The sequence below is a fragment of the Camelus ferus genome, chromosome 5, assembly GCF_009834535.1.
Source record: "Camelus ferus isolate YT-003-E chromosome 5, BCGSAC_Cfer_1.0, whole genome shotgun sequence".
Lineage (NCBI taxonomy): Eukaryota > Metazoa > Chordata > Mammalia > Artiodactyla > Camelidae > Camelus > Camelus ferus.
The window spans coordinates 87,416,469-87,436,461 of NC_045700.1; the positions used below are offsets into that span (position 1 = coordinate 87,416,469).

Here is a 19,993-nt window from a genome sequence, read left to right on the forward strand (position 1 = left end):
TTCTTATGTATTTGTTTTGTTGTCATTGTTTGCACAGTTTAAATCCATCACCTAAAAAGATGGAGGTGGAGTTCACGGTTTCTCAAGCAGTCTCCTCCCTGCTGTTCTCAGATGCAGTAATAACACTAATCCTTTCCCGCTTTGTCATCTTCATAGGTCTGGTTCCAACCCCCAGAGCCAGCTTGTGGCTCGGGCTACTTACTGTTTATTAAGGGCTTCCCAGTAACGCCGTCAGCATCTCAGACACGGCAATGTGTCATTCAAAGTACAGACAAGCTTTTTTGTTTGACAGACTGCAAGTCTGGAATTCTCATGCCGGTATTTTATAAGATAAGCAGCTTCTTTCAACTTTTTCCGTTTTGTAGAGAAACCTGCCAGAAGAAATACTAGGTTTTTTGCACACTGCACCTTTCTCAGCTGTGGGTCCTGCAGATGGGAGTATTTTATTAGCAAACAGTCCTAAACCCAGTGAAGGCCTCTGGTTATTGATGCTTAAAAGAACCAGCAAAGAATAGCCTGATGCTACTGAGAAACCCCACGGGGCAGGAACTGCCCCCGACCTACCAGCTCAGCTGTGAAAGCAGACAAGGGCTGTTCTTTCCTGTTTGTTTCTGGATGATATGATAATCTTCTGGGTTGAGCTCAGTGTCCCTCACATCTCCCAGCCCCCTTCCTTCCCCATGAACAGGAAGGCTTTTCACAGCCTAGGTTTAGAATTGTGGTCAAAAGGAGAGTTTCTGTTCATTTTCTTAGGCTAAGCTCACCATTTAACCATTTGGAATGAGATCAGTTTAGCACTTCATTAGAAATATACATTGATAAAAAACGATCAAACTTTAAGTTAAGAAGGCTTAAAAAAAAAAAAAAAAACAAATATCCTAATTATGTAAGTAAATGATTATGCACCTCAGTACCTCCAGGACAGCTAAACATAAGAGAAGAGTTCATTGAGACTTGGAAGGTGTGCATCCTTTTAGTTAGTTTAATTCTCCTAAATCCTAAAAAGAAATCATATTGTAAAACAAGGAAGCAGCTCATGGACATGGAATATACAACCCAAGACATCATCTTGGTGCCTCAGACCATCGCCAGACCCTGTGGTACAAATCCAGCATTTCAGAGCTTGAAGTGAGCTGAAATCAGCTAAATATTTTCTTTTAAAAGCATAAATTACAGGCATAAAAAAGTTAATGAACAAGGCAGACAAAGGGCTGGGTATTCAATATTTATCTATTTTATTTTCATCACTCCAAGCCTTCACTGCATAATCTGTAACCTCCCAAGCTCTTCCTCTGTGCCGTCAGCCTTATCCTCACTTTGTCTTCTTCCTTTCTTCTGTCTCCCATCTTCATGCCATTTATTATTTCTAGAATAAGACAAAGATGGGAGGGAGAAGAGAGGGAGCATTTTCCATGCATACAACACTTCCATCCATGAATATCAAAGCACGGCTTCTTGAAGGTTCTCTGAGATGAAAAATATTAGCATTAAGGTGTGACCTTTTGGGGAGGCCTTCTTTGGTAAACCCAAACCTCCTGCCACCTCTGTCCTTTCCAGACTAGTGTTTGTGACGTGGGGGAGAAGCCACCAGAGGACAGAATGGGGATTGCAGCTTTGTTGTTCCTTTGTCTAGGTTTGGCTGGGCAACACATGAAGCACAAACCAGGGCCATCAAGTTTAGCATTTTAATGCTCTGTTGAATTATCTGTGATTTAATAATGTCATTGCAATTAAAGTTCATCAGATAATGATTGTGGTTAACATGCACAGAACACTTCAGAGCTTACACCATGCTTTTCCATCTGTTTATTCTCTCGCTTGATACTTAAATAACCGAATTAAGTCAGGTATTATCTTTAATTTTAAATTAAGGGAACTGAGAGTTTGTAACAGTCACGTGACTTTGCCAGGCTCAAATGGCCACTTGGAGGCAGAACTGAGTCTAGACTCAGTCCTTGTAGACCTGTATTTCTTTTGCCAGCCTCTTTTAAAAGCATATTGTATGGTGAATCTTAACACCTTTAAGCAAAGAGTCTCCATTATCAGGGATAACCGAGAGTGATAACACCAAGCACAGGGGCATTACAGAAACTTATCAGACCTTTTTCTTTGCAGGAGCCAAAGGAGACAGGGGCGTCCCGGGCTTGCCTGGCCTCCCTGGCAGGAAAGGGACCAGTGGGAGATGCTGGGCCTCGAGGGCCCATTGGCATGACAGGACCCCCAGGGCCACCAGGCTTTCCTGGTGCCATCATCCCCGGCCAAAAAGGAGATGGAGGTCCACCGGGCTTAAGAGGAGACCCAGGTAGAGAGTCTACTTTTAAATAAGATGAAAGAACAAAAGTAACATTTGACATCAGAAGCTTTGAACCTTCTCCTCGTGTGACTGTCTTGCTTCTTTTTGCCTCTGGTTTCCTCTGTCTCCCCATCCCCTCCCCCCCCCATTCTCACACAGAGTGCAGTAAGGCTGTTGGTGTTAGGCAGAGGGGCCTGAAAAATTAATGAATACCAAATTAATGAGCCTGAAAGAGAGAGATGCCTCCATTCACCAATATGTATTGAGCTACTCTGTCAGATGCTAGGTTAGCACAGATCCTGCTCTAGCTGACAGTCACCGGGGAGAAACAGTTTCTGCCTCGTGCCGGGTGCTTTGGCTTGCATTATCTCATTCTGTCTGCATTACTGCAACCCCATCACAAGGGAAAGAATGTTCACGGTAAGGATAAGGTGCAGGGTGTGTTCTTTGTTCAAAGGGATCACTGACCCCTGATCCCTTCCCTCTCCTCCTGTGGCCTTTCTTGGGCGTCTCACGGGCCACAAGAACCTGAGAAGCTCCCTGACTGACAATACTGACAGGCTTTTTGTGAATTCAGGTGAGCCTGGGCCCCCCGGGCCTCCAGGGAGTCCTGTAGAAGGCATAAAAGGAGACAAAGGATTTATGGGCAAGCCTGGCCCAAGAGGTCCACCTGGAACTGTAGGAGACATGGGGCCACCGGGTCATCCGGTAAGTCTGGAAAATCATTTTGATGTCTTATTCTTCTAAATCAATTGCCAGGATCAGATCTACCTGGAAACAATAAATATGTCCCACTTATGATGCTTCTGTGCAGTGCATCCAAAAGAAGACAGAGCCCAGAAGGTTCAGAGAATCAAAGAATCTTAAAAGTTGGACAGATTTGGTCTCTAAGTGGCCTTTGAAAGTCTAGTATGGGACCCTGCTCTATGTCACTCCTGACCTTTTCTTGCGTAGACTCTAAACAATTCCACCTAAGAGTCTGGGGTCACTCTAGATGACAACGTAATTTTTCTCTATTAACATGCTTTGAAATTTGCCATCTTCTAAACGTCTATTTATTTTCTCCCCACAACATACCTTCCAGTGTTTGTAAATAGCTCTCATTTCCTTCTAAGTATTTTCTCTCTGCATAAATACCTGTTTTTTTCAAATTCAAGTTAACCTTTCATCAACCCCACCTCTATTCTGAGTGTATCCTAGTTTGTCAATACCTTAAACATGCAGCCCCTGGGACAAACACCTTCCAGGAGTGAGAACTCAGTACCCCACGGAGTGGCTAGAGGATGGGGGTGTCTCACCATCCTGGACATCTCACTTGATAACCCAGCCTAGAGCCCCTCATGGGCTGTGTGGCTGCCTGGTCACATTGTGCTCACCACACAAAGTCGTCAAAAGCCCATGTGCCTTTACCTCATGAATTGCTACTATGTTTTCTGCATTATTTTTTGTCTTGTCTGCTTCTTTATTTGTAACTAATGTGCAGAACGTTCACATTTATCTTTCTGAGATATCATTTTGTTCATTTAGGCTCATGCTCCCAGCCTGTTAAGATCTCTCAACTCACAGAATCTCACTCAGCCCCAGGACTGCCTTCCGAGCTTTCTCTTAGCAGTGTATCTGAAAAGCCTGATTCCTCTGGTTACATCAAATTCTTAGAAACTGATGAGGAAATCGGAGTTATGTGATAAATGCTGAGTTTTCACTAGTGATGGATAATGAGATACTTTAGCATGGCTTATTGTAGGAAACCTGTTAAGCTCTCTTAAGCTCTCTTGGTCTTTGGTTTCCAGAATCTACTTTTCTAAAACTTTTTTTTTTTTTTTGAATGAGATATTTGCCCCTCTCCGGTCTTAGGTATTTCTCATGTTCTCCATGATTCTTTGAAAGAGGCAAACACTAGTCCTATGATCACATTGAAAGTCCGTCCAAGGACACTGGGATGAGGAAAGTCTGGTTTGGAAATGTAATTTCTCTTAAATCCTCTGTGCTTCCAAAGTCAGCCTAGGCTTCCACATTTGCACTTGAAAGAGAATTCTTCCTGATGGATGTCAAAATTGACCCTCTGCCCTTAACAGCTCTTTCCTTGCAGGAAACAGCTCCCTCCCCACCCCAGGGCTGGGCCTCAGGCAAGGTCCTCCTCCCTGGTTACCTTCGCCTGGAGAGACCAGGCCAGACGGAAAAAACCTGAGAATCCCTGATCAGAAGGTTCTGTTTTCTCTCCCTCCTGTTTACTTAACCTTACACCACCTTATCTAAGAGATAAGACTCTTCCTTTCTTGGTCTTCTTGTTCCAAAGACAGCTGGCTCAAAGACCAGTTTTGTTATTGCTGGCATTTTTCATGACCTCCGTTCATTGTTTTCAACTAATAGCATTCCATCTTAATTCATATGGACAGTTTAAGAGTATAGAGTCAACGTGCATTCTGACATATAACTCTTTTCAGAAGCCATGCCCCCTCCCCTCTCCTCCCCTGGCCTTGCTCGAGCATCTTGTGGCCACAAGAGCAATTAGTGTAAGCCTTATAAGGAAGAAGCATCTCCTCCCCATTAGATCACTGCATCCTTGCTGAAAGTATGTGTCAAAACTTGCCTGACATCCTCTTCCTGCTCCCATCCCTGGAAGCTTTACTTGTACCACTCTGACCAGAGTAATTTAGAACTCTGATGGCTTAGTTAGAATGACAATGGCGGCTGCAATCCAACAGCAACTCTGTTGTCTTGGCAAGAAAATTACAAACACAACTTAGAATTTTCATTCTAGAAGCCTGGTGCCTGTTCTTCCTGAAAGATCTCCAAATATTGGGCAGTTCAGTTTAAGATACAGAATATTGAATTATATCCAATTCTCACACCAACATACCTTAACATCAGAAGTTTGCCCTTGGGCTGAAGGGTAGTTTTTATCTTCTTTTTTATTGAAAATCATAGCCTTAAGATGAGGTCTCGGTGGCACAGGAGTTACAGGAGGTGAGATACTGGATTGGAAGGTAAAAATGATGTCTGTCAACTTCAGCTTATTGTGACCCGATGTAATATCATATCATATTTCCTTTTTAAAAAAACAATGTTAAGTATTGTGATTTTAAAAATTTGTCTGTGGTTCTGCTCTTTCTTATTTGAAACAGGGAGCACCAGGTGTCCCAGGTCTGCCAGGGGTCAGAGGTGACCCTGGATTCTATGGATTTCCAGGCATGGAAGGTACTGCTTTTGTGCACTGACTGTTCTTTGGATGCAAAGACAATGACTGCGATTCATATTTTAGGGCACACGAATGTTTACTGAACCCCTCCAGTTACTACAGACAGTTGGGGTACAAATAGGACCTCAGTATGAATAAAGAAGGAAGACTCCACCAGCACCCAGCTCCAGGGGACTTGAAGATATAAACCAGAAAAATGTAAAACAGAAACAGTTTAAAGTGGTTACGTTTGAGAGTACTCAGTGTCAGGCTAGGGAATGGGTAACTCCACCAATGGTAACAGTATTGCTTTGAATGGTTTATTTTACCTTGTGCATGTGCGATCATTTTTAAAAGCTGAAAATCTAAAAGAACATACACCAAACTCTTAATGGAAGAGGGTAAGTAAGTTTTTATATGCAGGTTTAAGCATTTTTATGGGGCTTTTTTAATTTTATTATGTTTTTAATCAGAGAAGACATATAATTTGGAGGTTTTTTTAATTTAAAATATTCATACACATAAACTTAAGCTTCAGATTTCAGAAAATAATCAGATCTCCCATAAGGGTGCTATGACCTTGAATGACATTTTGAATATTGGATTTGTTGTCTTAGCTGGTTAAATCCACTGGTATTGTTTTGTGTAAGCAGGGAGTCTGTTATCATAGACTAAACAGATGCTAAACAGTAAGTGTAGCCAAAGTGAACAAAACTGTGTTCCAGGTCCGAGGGAGGACAAGGTGGATTTCAAAGGGAGCCTTTTCAATGCTTTCAACCACTGGCTCTTCAAGGAGCAGATTAGCTAAGAGAGCAAAGCAAGTGATTCTGAAGAATCTCACTAGACATTGGATGGGTGAGGGGGAAAGATGTACCATCTGTCACTCCCCCAAGTCTTAGGAAAGGAATAGCTAAGATTTGAAAAATTACAGAAAGGCTCTGCTAAAGAAAGAAATGTTCTGGTGAAATATTTAGATGAATATAGAGAGAAGATTCATAAAATCAGTTCTTTTGAAATATGTTCCATGAAACACATCCAATTACTCTCTTAGATTTCCGAATAAGACTGTCCATGATGTGACACTACTGAGTTTGCACTTCTCTATTTGGAAAATTTTATCTTCCAAAGGAAAAAATACTTAGGCCTCTTCTGGTGTATGTAAGCAAATGTTAACACTACCCCCAAGTTCTGATATTGAGTGGACAATTTATAGTGTAGTTGCCAGCCAACTTTTGGTAATATCATTGTTTTATTATATTTCTTCTATGAATATCGTATTTAGTATTAAGTTCTTTCTAAATAATTGGATGTAATATCTACATTATATCAAGATTTTTTAAAAGAGCGTATTTCTCCAAATCAATGGTTCTTGGTAAACTATTATTCATGTCAAAGACTGGGAGAGGAATCTTACCATTCTGATAGTTTACCTTAAAGCAGATATTCTATATGAGCTCATGAGAGTTCCTAACGTCACAGACTTTGGGCTACTAGTAAAGCTAGGGTAATAAGCTGAGAAAGCAGATACCATGACAACCAGTATAATTCACCAGGAAGTGCTAAGACAGGTTTTAATGTCACTTCATATTTAATCTTAAGTATTAAATTGGTTTCTGAACTTAAAAAATGAACTCTAAAGAACTCTTCTCCTTCAATGCTAAAATACTAGCTCTTAATGCCTATTTCTAAAATGTATTTAGTAGACATTAAATATGACCAGTTGGGTCCAAATGAAATGATAAAACCCACGTGAATATAATTAAGTTGTAGCCATTGTCACAGAGTTCATAATCTCCAGTTGTAACTCCCAGTAGCTACCCTTAGAGCAGATCAGGAACCTGAGCTAGGTAACCCATTGTTCTAAGTGGAATTACACTGCCTTTTTTTTTTTTTTTTTTTTTTTTTTTTAAGGGGAGAAGGGTAATTCAGGATTTCTGGGACCACCTGGACCTCCAGGGCGAATTGGGCCAAAAGGACCACCTGGTAAATATTACTTTCTTAGTATTGCCTCCCCAAAGAAAGACTAACTTATCATTAAAGCCATCATCTTCGTATGTTCATGTTAATAGGTGTACGTGGAGACCCTGGCACAGTTCAGATCCTCTCCCTTCCAGGAAGCCCAGGGCCCCCTGGCCCAGCTGGGGAACCAGGGGTGCAAGGAGAACCTGGGCCCCCAGGGCCACCGGGAATCCCAGGTGTGGAACTGGAAGCACTGACTTGGACCACTAGGAAGTAGTTCAATAAAAATACCTGTGAAGTGCTTTGGAAGCAAACGATACTTCATAGAAAATGTTACATATTATAGAGTTTTTAATAATCAGCTTTAGAATTGAACTCATTTTACTCCTGACCAGCAAATAAAAGACCTTTTGAATCTATTGAATCTATTGAAAACTGTTGTGTATAGCATGAACCTGAGCAAATACATTTCGGGGCACTCATGCCTTTTTTTTTTACTAAGGTAGAAGTATTGTCTATCTTCTCTGACAACTGTCAGTCTTAGAGCTCTGAGTATTTCTGAATGATTGCCCAAATAAACCTGAGTCCTTTGTGTTTATACTTTTCTAACACTTTGTACAGCACTTGGAAAAGAAGTAAATACAAATGTATGCTTAATATTATGAAATCTTTTCAAAATATTAGCACATAGAAATTGAACTAACCCCTTTATTCAAGGCTTAGCATATTGTAATAGACTTCTAAATGGAATTGTTGTGTTCTAAGTTTGCCTGAATCACCTGGGAGATAAGAGAAAGATTACTTATTACTTTGATCTATACGAGAGCATAGTGAATTCTGGAACAGCATAAATCAAAATGGTAGCACAATTTTAAACTGCTGTATTTCATATACTCCTAGTTCATTTCTTAGGGTCTTTTATTCCCCCTGGAAAGTATGGTGTAACAAGTTAGACGACCAGTTGTCCCAGATTGCCCAGGGCTGAGGGTCTGTTCTGTTTGCAGGATGTTTATTGCTGAAATTGGGGTAGTCTTGGGTAAACCGGGATGGTTGGCTACCCCAGCCTTTTATCCTATGTGTTGGTTTTTTGCCTAGGACCTTGTGGGCCAAGAGGTAAACCAGGCAAGGATGGAATACCAGGAATTCCTGGACCAACTGGAGAAAAAGGCAACAAAGGTTGTAAAGGAGAGAAAGGTAATCAAACACCTGGCTCTTCTCCGTCACTGAAGGAGAGCTATTCTTCATATATACACACAGAGGCAGGAGCCTTGTTGGAGTTTGTGACTACAAGAGTAATCGAGATCTTTCAGTTTGTGTTGTGCAGAGTAGACTAGAAGTCAGAGGCAAAACGTTCTTTTGGAAGAAGACAAAAAAAATCAAATGTTATTGGAATAGACCATTCTTCCTCTCTCTTAACTGGGCTAATGTACTCAAATTTTTTAACTTGAGGACAGATAGACCTAAGGGCACACCAATTCTATTTTCAGAAAGGCCAATATTGTATTCTTAGTTAATAGCCTACTTATAAGAATGGCACAGAAGTACATGGTTGGAAAAATATTACCTTCATATCAATAAAAGAGAAACTTAGTATCCTTTTTTGGAAAAGCCATCTTGTAACTATCCCTTTCTTGAATACAACTCACAGCTCATATGTGCATCCTGAAAAGAGGCCTCTTAAGTATTTTAATCTGCACATAAGCTTACATGTGTCAATTTAATATGCCTGGATCAAAATCCACCTTCTGCAAAAGTTTTAAAAACACCCTTCTAGAAAATACTTAGATATCCAAATCTTATGTTTTTAGGATTGCTGACTTTGTTCAAGTAAGAAAAAATTCTAAATGTGATTTCCCAGCTTATTGGCATGTGCCCAGATCTACTATAATACAACTGTAAAGACTGGAGATTTGTCTTTAAAAATTCAAATAGAATGCTAATGATATTAATTGTACTATTAATTGCATAATCACTTATGATTTAGTATTGTCATGAGTGTGCTTTAAAACACTGTTAATCGTTTGACTTTCCCCCAAAAGTGTTCTTCAAAGTGCTAAAAAAACAAAACTCTTTTTAATAATTCTATTAATTTGAAACTTTTATTGACCAAGTCTGGGTTTCAGAATGCGACCACAGCAAGACCAAGGGCACTGCAATACAAACTGTGTTGAGAATTATCGGCAAGTAAAGTTAGTCTTGATGCCAGGCACCTCAGGGCAATACAGAGATAAAGAAGACCTGATCTCAAAAAACTCATCATCAAATACACACAAATATCTATAATTAGAGACATTGTGTGATAATAGTCAAGAATATTGTTTGGCCATTTTATAAACCATTATTCTTTAGGACTTCTTTCTATATTTGAGGCTTTAGACATATATATAAACATTTAAATTAGTATTTTGGAACAAGTTGGAGGTTTTGTTTGCATTGCAGCATGTGTAACGTGTTTTTTAAAGGCCCGCCTGGATTCGATGGACTGCCAGGCTCGAAGGGGAAACCTGGAGACACTGGGCCACCTGCAAGGGGGACAGCCATGAGGGGCTTTGTCTTCACCCGGCACAGCCAGACCACAGCGATTCCTTCCTGTCCAGAAGGCACAGAGCCGCTCTATAGTGGATTTTCTCTTCTCTTTGTACAAGGAAATGAACGATCCCACGGACAGGACCTGGGTAATGCCCCCCGTTCTTGTTTCCAGCCACTTTGCTCCACATACAGTCTGTACATTTTTATGGCGTGGGGTTCTTCTCTCTGAAGTTAAATGTAAACAACCTGACTATTGGCCTAATGTCTAATATTCATTCTGGAATGTAAACTCTAAAAAGGAGCTGGTTCATAAATGCCAGTCTAGTTCGTCCTGTTCAGTGCAAACACTCTTCACTTGAATCATCTGTCTGCCTTTTAATCTTTAAAGTAAATCTTTTCAAAGGCTTTGTCTGGTTACTGACTATTATATACATATGAAGCACTGGGAATACTCTGAAGCAAAGACATCTGCGTAACCAGCCTCCGCCAGTCCTCAAGCTCAAGACTGATGAGAAGGGGGCACAGGAAGTGTTAAGGGTGGGAGGACGAAGGAGGATTTGTTTCCCTACTGGATCTTTGATTTCTACTGTATTAACACTTTTCAATCACACATTTTGCAGATAGCTCCTTCGGGTTGTTGTTTTGCTCCAGTTTTTGCCATAGGTTATGTTTTAATTAGCCTCCATCAGTAATGATAATCAGAATAACTTTGATTTACTTAAAGTGATACCCAGTCTCATGTTTAATTAGGAACTCTCGGCAGCTGCCTGCAGCGATTTACCACCATGCCATTCTTATTCTGCAATATCAACGACGTATGCAATTTCGCATCTCGAAACGATTATTCATACTGGCTGTCAACACCAGCTCTGATGCCAATGGACATGGCTCCGATTACTGGCAGGGCCCTGGAGCCATATATTAGCAGGTAAAAGGCCAATCCCTTAGTTTTGTGATGGGAGCGGGTGAAATGCTTCGTTTGTGACGGGACGTAAGGCAGCACGTCACGGTGGGGAAAGTGGTGATGCTGCCATAGTCTGTTTCATGTTACAGGTGCACCGTCTGTGAAGGTCCTGCCATTGCCATAGCGGTTCACAGCCAAACCACTGACATCCCCTCGTGTCCCCATGGCTGGATTTCTCTCTGGAAAGGATTTTCTTTCATCATGGTAAGGAGAAAAGGCACAGGAAATTCACAGCAAAGATTAGCCTAGAATCTTACACTCGGCTGGGCGAGGTGTGGCCCCAGGGACAACACTGCCTGACATTGATATGCACAATGTCACGGACATTTGCTTGAAAATATGCAAATATACTTTTTTTTAACTTTAAGTAAGCTATTTTTTTGGTAAATAGTGGAGCATTTAAAAAATTAGGCTTCTCAGAGATTGCCCACAAATTCTAAGGCATTTAGGTGAATAGTAGCTACCATATTGGTAATAGAATGCTTTTTTTTTAATGTGGCAGCTGTTTCATATACATCCTCCAAAATCCTTCTGAAGACACTGTAAAGTAGTTTCTATCATCTACAGTTTTACAAATAAGAATGAAGTAAAGTAATTTCCCCAAGATCTCACAATTATGAAGTGGTAAAACTGGGATTCAAATATGAGTTTGCCTGCTCCAAAATCTTTATGCCTTGTATTGTGCCCCCTTTGAAGTTCCTCTAAAGATGAGAACTAAGAGAATAGCCTTTTAAAGAAAAATTGCCCAGATGTAAGTACTAAGTGAAGAAATCTGGGGGTTGACCATTTGTGATTCTGATACCCACACACATGTGGTTTGGGGTTACTCATAATCTGTGCTGCATCATTTATGATACATTATTCCTCCTTCTTAGTCATCAAAACTAAAGTAAAAGCTGGATTGCTCCTTTCCCCCAAGAGGTCCATTACTCACAGACGTCCATTCATTCCGTCATAAATCCAACAAATATTTATTGAACGCCTACTATGTGCGATGACCATTCTAGGCACTAAGGATACCAGCAGGGAACTAAAGTTCCTGCCCTCATGGAGCTTATATTCTAGTGGTAGACACAGAAGCAAGAAGACAAAATAACAATAATAGTTCTGAGTTCAGATGGTGAGCAGTACACGAGGAGATAAGGCAAGATAAGGGGACAGACTGACAGGGATGAGGTCAGGGAAGGCTTACCAGAGGTTGTATTGAAGCAGACCCCTGGATGACAAGAAAGAGCCTGTCAGACTTGGGGGAAAGGAGCATTCTAGCTTTTACTAAGTTGTTGATTACTATCTTTCAACTTGGAAGGTACCTGGAATGTTAGTAAATCTGGGTGAAGCAGTACAAGTTTAATTCATGCTTTCTGGGTGGTTTTCCTTATTGTCTTCTATTATCAAAAAAAAAAAAAAATTTAGAGCATTGAAAATTTGAGCACTGTCTCTTATTTGGATACTTTTATTGTGACAGTTCACAAGTGCAGGTTCAGAGGGCGCTGGACAAGCACTGGCATCTCCAGGCTCCTGCCTGGAAGAATTCCGAGCCAGTCCCTTTATAGAATGTCACGGAAGAGGAACGTGCAACTACTATTCAAATTCCTACAGTTTCTGGTTGGCTTCATTAAACCCCCAAAGAATGTTCAGGTAACTATTCAAGGTCGAGTTTAACCTGATGACTCAACTGCAGAATTATTCAAAGCTTGCCTGTGTTAGATTTTCTTTCCCTGTGAATTTATGTGCTCACATTTAAAAGAAATCTCCTCATGCTGATAAAATCCTATTTAGCTTGGGCACTCCCAGTTGATAAGTGGTCTAGAGTCAACAAGTAGCCATGGCTTGTGTTCCTGTACCAATAAAGACTAAAAATATGATTTCTGTCATTATGAAAGATATTTAGTATTTATATATGAATTTATAGATTACTGAATCAGAATACTAAATGATCTGCTCATCTTGATTTACTGTATTGGAAGACTTGTGAGTGATACAGAGTATTAAAAGGGTAGGAATGGTTTTCATTTCAGAAAAGATGACCTGTAAGTTTGCATCAAGGCCTGCATTTCTTTAGTACTGCTGAAATACAACTAAAATGATAAAGTGTTGAAATGTGTATCTTTTCAGAAATACACTTCTCTGTTATTAAGTTTAGATGAGCTACAATATTCATTAATAAATCTCAAAGCCAGGAAGCATTCCCCTGTTATCTAGAAATTGATGTGATTTGGGTTTTTTTTGTTTGTTTTTGTTTTGTTTTTTGATTTCAGAAAACCTATTCCATCAACTGTGAAAGCTGGGGAGTTAGAAAAGATAATAAGTCGTTGCCAGGTGTGCATGAAGAGGAGACACTGATGAAATAAGAAAACAGAACTGTTATTTTTCATCCTAAATAACAAAGTAATGAGGCAGAACATGCATTTATTTAAGTATTTTTCCCTAATCGAAAAGTATGGCTCTATGATGGCTTAGTACAAAGTTTCTATTTTGTTTCCCCACATGGCAAAGCATTCTTTTAAGTTAGTTCTGTGATCCTGTCTCTGTGATACTGGTCTCTAAATCTGTGCTGTGTCAAATTTCCTTATCATAGGCAGTGGACTTTTCACAAAATATCACTGAAATCATATTCTTGTATCCAATGCTCTAAGTAAACGGTGACTGTATAAAGTTTGACGCTGCAAGGTAAGAGCTATTTGGTCCACTGGATTCCCAAGATTTGCCCCTTTTCAGTCTTTGAGACTCAGGGAGGCTGAATCTGTTTTAGATTGCCTGACGACCACCTTCCTAAAACTTTAGACCCGGGGTAGGGAAGGGGATGGAAGCAAGTGTAATACCAGAGCATCGTGAACAGAACTGGACTCTTAGACCTGGTGAATAACCTAAGGTCTGAGGGAACCAGAACTGAACTGAGGTTCGTGGATTGTTTAGTGCTTTTTCAAATATAACCGAAGACTAAGTCCAAAAAGGGGGTTGCTCTGGATGGAATCATAATAGCCTTGGAAATACTGTATGGTTTTGGTTTACATTCTTTAAAAGATGTTTTCATTTGTCCACCGAATTCATTTCACTGTGGCAATATAGTTTGCTTATATACAAAGTAGATACAATTTTTACCCTTAGTGAATTAATTACTGCCACACAAATAGCAAGGACACCACTTACTAGATTGCACTTTATCCCCATCCCTATAAATATTGGTGCTTACCTTAATAAATGGTTCAGGAATACATAAAAGAACTTAAGGCATTTGTTGGCTAATCAGGCTCAGAATATTCTTCCTTTGCTCTAAATCTTCTATTTAACCTGGGTGTTTAAAGATTTATTCCCTTGTTACTTCTCTAATTCTTCCTTTATAAAAGCATGTTTTTGATATTACATATTGTTACAAACCATTGAAAGAGCCCATTGTGTACAGATTGTGCAGCTTGGAGGTTGAATGTCTTAAAACTTGCTTTTCAGTGTGTTGATACATTCCCAAGGTTACTTAATTCAACGTAACAAGACTTTATTCAACACCAAGCCATGCCCCAGGCACTGCACTAAATTACAGACACTAAGGGGAGAAAATAGAGACTTGTTTCTGATCTAATACCCCAGGAAATGTAACTTACTGTTTCTGTTAGGAATCTCACATATCTTAGTTTTTTCCCCTTTTTGTTCTTTGTTACTGTTCTTCTATTTCATCATCATAGTTCAGCAGGCTTCAATAAAGGTTTAAAAACAAGATTTATGCCAGGGAAAACCCAGGACTTCTGGCTTCTCCTAGGTGTTGCAGAAGCCAAGGTGTGGACAATGTCAAGAAAATAAAAATCTACAAAACATTAAAAAAACCATTTACACTTGATGGAATCACTATTTGATGCATCTCAGAGGCCAGACATCCAGATAAAGCTCTGAAGATGCTTCTTGAGCCACCGAGGTGGAGCTGGTGGTGCTGATGTTTAAATTCAGGTTATTGCTTCAATCTCAGTTGCTCTGTAAGTGAAGATGTGACCCCAGAGGACAGCACAGACTGTGACCACGGTTGGCATCCTTCACTGCTCATGTGACTGATGTCAAGCCATTTTTACATTTAAACTAAGAAGGGCCTTCCACTTAGACTCACCTTATACTATGACTTTTTTGCTCTAAAAATATCCTACTGTCCTAACTGTCCTATAATGGCATAGGGCCAGCTGAGCTCCACAAATCCTCTGTAGGTCAGCAGTTCTCAAAATGTGGTCCCTGGACCAGCAGCATCAGCGGCATCTGGGTACTTGTCACAAATGCAAATTCTAGGACTCACCCTGGACCTACAGAAGCAGAAGCTCTGCGGGTAAAGCCCAGGAGTCTGTGTTGTAACAAGCCCCCCAGGTGATTTCTCATGTCCTCCAAAGACTGAGAAGAACTGCTCTGGCAAACACCCAGGAAACAATTCTACAGGTACAGCTAGCTACTCGTGCTCCATCCATACCTCTCTTTACAGTCCAAAATCGCAAATGACCTTAAGGTCATCTAGTTTTACTAATAAGTAAAAGCCCTACACTGGTGCTAATGCCGAATAACTGGCCTCTTCTTGTCCTCAAGCCTCCATCTTTTCTTGCTGTCTTATCAGTGTTTAACTTCTGAGGAAGACAAGTAATGCTAAAACCTTAAATTCCAGTGACGCCACATCGACAGTTGCTCAGTCACACTTCTAAGATTGAGCATTAAAACATAGCTCATGTGCATTACTTTCTAGATACCTATCAGCAGTTTATAAGGCTAGGAAGATTTAACTTTGTAGATAAAATGTAAATAACTCGTTTCTTTTAAATTTGGGGCGTCAGTTTTGGAATTTCACAGTGTGCTGAAATAATGGATTTCTCAGAGCTCTTTCTGCAAGATAGACATTAAGTAACTTATTTATAAAAGTATTACAATAATGCTAAATTTGAATTTTACTGCTAATTTAACTTACAGAGATTTTTTTTTATGCATCCAATGTAACTTACTGCTACTAAACTTAATATTTACTCTATAAGCAAATGAAATATACTTAAAATATATTGAATATTTTATATTATTATATATTGACAAAATTACAATATTGTTATGTACTAATATTTCTGTAATTATAGCTTAAATATTTTATTGTATTGTCTAAGAATAAAATTGAAAAAATATATCTGGTCTTATTTTTTCAAAATGCAAACAAGCTTATTTTTTTGGATTGTAAAAATTGTATTTGTTCACTGTAAAAACAACAGATGATATAGAAGTTATGAAGAGGAATATAAAAATTGCCATGACCTAATCCCTGAGCCCACACCCAAGAAAATTAAGGTATTATCCTTCCAGACTTTTTTCCTGTAAATACATTTTTAAACAAAAATGGGATAAAAAACATGCTGTTTTGAAACCAAATTTTTTAATTAAACTTTTTATTATACAATGAGGACATATTTTCATATAGACAAGAACTAATCATTATTTACATGGATTTACTATAGAAATCAATTAATTGATGCACATTTAGTTTTATTATGGACATATTATATGCATTTTATTTCACATTTGTCTAATCAGTTCCTCAGGATAAATCTCTAGGAGGAAAACTGCAGAATCAAAGGACTTGCAATCATAGGCCTTTAAGATATATTTATATATATGTATATATATATAAATGCTCTCCAGGAACACTGCTAGAATGTTCAGTTGCATCAACACAATGTAATGAAAATACCCATCTCCTTATACTTTTACCAACACTGGATATTGCTGTTCTTTTACAATTTTGCCTGTCTTGTGTTAATTTACATTTTTTGCTCATTACCAGTGAGGCTGAACATTTATCATTTTAAATTAGTATTTGGGTTTTTTAAACTAGTATATTCAATTAGTACTTTTTTTTTTTTCCTGTGAAACCCCTAGTCATATCTTTACTCACTTTCTATTGAGGTATTTAAGGGGTTTTTACAAATCAACTGGAAAATGTATAGATTACAGAAATTATGGGTCATATATTTTGATAACTTTTTCTCAGTTATAATGTAAATACTCCTCATTCAAGGAAAAATATTCATAAAATTTCAAAGGTACAGAATTGGTAAAGATGAATGCCTTTAATATACAAAATATGAAATCTCATAGGTAAGGAAACTTCAGGCTGTGTTAAATGACAATACAGATATAATGAAACGAAAAAACAGAATGAATAGAGGTGCTAGATAATAATTCTAAGAAAACCAAGAAAGTTGTTGCTCAAATAAATATTAAGAAACATTCTCATAATTGGGCTCAAAAAATCTAATTTGAAAACATTTTGAATTGAAAAATCCATTTGAGTTGAAATCCATTTTAATAAACTTATTTTTACTGCTGACAAGTACAATAACAAATGCTGTGTTTGAGCTCATTTTCTCTACTTAAAAGCCTGTTTAGAAAAAAAAATCTTGATCGTCTCTAAGGAATTCTTTGCGACTTATTGGCAGGGCACACTGGTGGAGAACTAAGGGTGCCTTATTCACCTCACCTTAATCCCAGCTCTGCCTACTGAAAACCAAGAGACAATCAAACACATGAGGAAAAGTAACTAATTCTGAATAACCAGGGTCAATGTAAACATTCAGAAAAATATGACCTTCTCTAGGTTTTTAGAGGCTCTACAGTGTTACTAAAAATGCTGACACTGCTCAAAACATTTTTAGAACTATTGCTTTGGAATTATCTTTACTTTTAATTTACAAGTCAAACAAGAAAATAGATCTCATTACTTTATACTCAAGACCTACAACATGCTCAATATGGTTAGCTCCATGAAGATATCCAGATGAGTGAGATATAGACCTTGATCTCAAATGTGAAATTTACAACCTGGGAAAGGAAAATAAGGGAAATACATAAATAATTATAATACTGAACAGAATGTGACAAGTGCTGTAAGCACCAACAGTGATTCAAAAGTTGGAGGCTTCAAGAAATCATAAGAGAGGGGACATTATAGGTGGTCCCTTAAAGGGCAGTTAGGATTTCAAGAAGCAGAAGGTGATCAGAGGCAGGATGGCATTCCAGGTGGTAAGTAGTTAAGAAAACATGAAGCAATCTCAGAGAACAACTGATGGTCAAGAATATATGGAATATATACACACATCACGCCCACATATATGCAGTGGTAGATAAAATGGCATGGGAGAAGATGAGGGCCATATTAGGGTTTAGAACACCAGGTTGAAGTTGTACATCATTGGTTGGGACTAGAGATCCACTGAAGATTTTGGGCCAAAAAGTGGAGTGATCATATAAATGGTAACCTCAATATCCAATATTAAATATACTGCCCTTCCAGGCTATTTCAGTTTCAAGTGTTTTTAAAGATTATTGTATTACAGTATGAACTTTTGGATTTATAGAGAACTTCAAGTCATCCATTTCTTTTTGTACTTGGGGCTTCAAATTTGGGATGTCCATGTCACAAACTGTAAAAATAGGTTCTTTATGGGTCCAATATCTAGAAAGAACTACAGAAAGAAAAATACTGGAAATGGGGCAGTTAAAAGGGTAACAGCACAGATGATGGGTAATGGTCTCCAAGTGGAACAGAGAAAGTAGACAGTTGGCATTTAGGTAGGAGAATCGAAAGGAAGGAGGACTTAAAAGCCAGTGAAAGATGACTTTAGAATTTTGAAACCTGGTGACTGGAAAAAAAAATCTTGCCATCTCTGAAAAAGGAAATTCAGAAGTTCTCTGGATTGGGAAAAGGGAGAGATTTTGAGTTTGAAACCCTGTTGGGATCAAAGCTTCAAGAGAATTTAGGAAGAAATGGCTAGACCTAGTGCAACAGGATGAGACAAAATGGATGTGTTAATTTCTTTAGATTTAAATACCATCTTTTCCCGCAGAAGATTTGAGGCAACTGTGGGTGCAAAGACAGTCAATCATGGTTTGAATCATAAGCAGGAATGTCCACATTAATAACGGAAGAGAAGGAAGACCCAATATGAAACTTTATTACAAAAAGCAAGGGAGCAGTTTCCAGGTAAGGGAGAAAAAGCATCTTTTTTCTTTTTTCTTTAAGAACTTACTACCAGACAGTGTTGGGTGCTTTGACGTACTAGAATCTTGTCTTGTTTAATTTAACAGAATCAAATGATACAAGAAGATTAAGGGTGATCAGGATTAAGGGGAAAGACTTTGCATTTGGTTACTGGATCACAATCTTCATTTGAAAATTATTTCAGTTTCTCTAGTGGGAAAGGGACAGGAGTAAAAACCAAACTGCAAGTAATTTAAGAAGTGGAAAGGTAATAGTGGGGCAGGCTAACCCCCATTTCGAAAGGTTTTTGGTCATGGATGGCTTACCCAGTTTGGTCTCTAAATTCCCCCAAAAGGTTGGCTTGAAATGACTAACCGTTCCTAAAATCAATCTATTTTTAAAGGATGACTTGCCAATATTAAGAAGGGGCCCAAGAACGAAATTCTCGGAGGGCTTCCTAAATTATTTTGAAGAATGGTAACACCTCTATCTTAAGAGAAGTACATACTCATGCGTTTGTCTTTGTTCGACTGTTTGTTAAAATCGAGGAATACAAACTATTCCGTGATTTGGCTTCAGTCAGTCCCGCTGGCGATGAGCACGGTGCTGATTTTCCTCTGGAAAGTTAGTAGATAGGTATTTAGATGCATGTAGTCCTTGGAAACAAAACAAGTCCGCTAACTACTGTGAAACCTAACGTCTATCTACCCGTGATTCTCATCTTGAAGGATTAGTGGACCCATTCAGGGTAGGGGTCACTTCTAAGGAAGACATAGTTAAAGGGCTGAAAAAGTCATCAAAATTGGAGCGTAACGTTTACGAATCACTCTCAGAACTGGCGAAATAGGCAGATTCTAAGGCCTCACACAATCCTGATTTTGATGCAGACAGTCCTGAGAACTAGTTATTTAACTAGCTTCTGAAGGTTTACCTTGTAAACACGAGATTCCTAAAGACCACGAACTCCAATAAGTGTAGCCCGGACCCAAAGAATTATTACCTGCGGTTGGCGCGCTTTGCCCACAACAAAGATGTCTCCGTATGGCCGTCGCACTGCCCTCGCTCCTATGCGTGAACCTTACGTCCGCC

At 38.9% G+C, this 19,993-nt stretch overlaps 1 protein-coding gene and 2 long non-coding RNA genes across 4 annotated transcripts in view; 1 reads left to right on the forward strand and 2 right to left on the reverse strand.

Moving 5' to 3' along the window:
• Window positions 1–16,016, forward strand: part of COL4A3 (collagen type IV alpha 3 chain) — a 133,403-nt gene extending 117,387 nt beyond the window's left edge. Inside the window, 12 exon segments of the mRNA XM_032480379.1 lie at window positions 2,116–2,174; window positions 2,176–2,302; window positions 2,871–3,001; window positions 5,419–5,491; window positions 7,383–7,454; window positions 7,541–7,666; window positions 8,526–8,624; window positions 9,893–10,105; window positions 10,710–10,887; window positions 11,013–11,127; window positions 12,389–12,561; window positions 13,182–16,016. Coding sequence (XP_032336270.1) covers window positions 2,116–2,174; window positions 2,176–2,302; window positions 2,871–3,001; window positions 5,419–5,491; window positions 7,383–7,454; window positions 7,541–7,666; window positions 8,526–8,624; window positions 9,893–10,105; window positions 10,710–10,887; window positions 11,013–11,127; window positions 12,389–12,561; window positions 13,182–13,266 — 1,451 coding nt within the window. The 3' untranslated portion in view covers window positions 13,267–16,016.
• LOC116663777 lies at window positions 1,248–19,953 on the reverse strand. 2 transcript variants are annotated; one of them, XR_004320108.1, is made up of 3 exons: window positions 19,905–19,953; window positions 5,154–5,268; window positions 1,248–1,366 (listed from the first exon to the last, which is right to left on the reverse strand). It is a non-coding gene; the product is annotated as an uncharacterized LOC116663777 (long non-coding RNA). The 2 variants fall into 2 exon arrangements; XR_004320109.1 differs by having other exon boundaries at window positions 19,836–19,919.
• Window positions 16,776–19,721, reverse strand: LOC116663778. Its single transcript, XR_004320110.1, has 2 exons — window positions 19,413–19,721; window positions 16,776–17,745 (listed from the first exon to the last, which is right to left on the reverse strand). It is a non-coding gene; the product is annotated as an uncharacterized LOC116663778 (long non-coding RNA).
• Window positions 19,954–19,993: the final 40 nt, after the last annotated feature.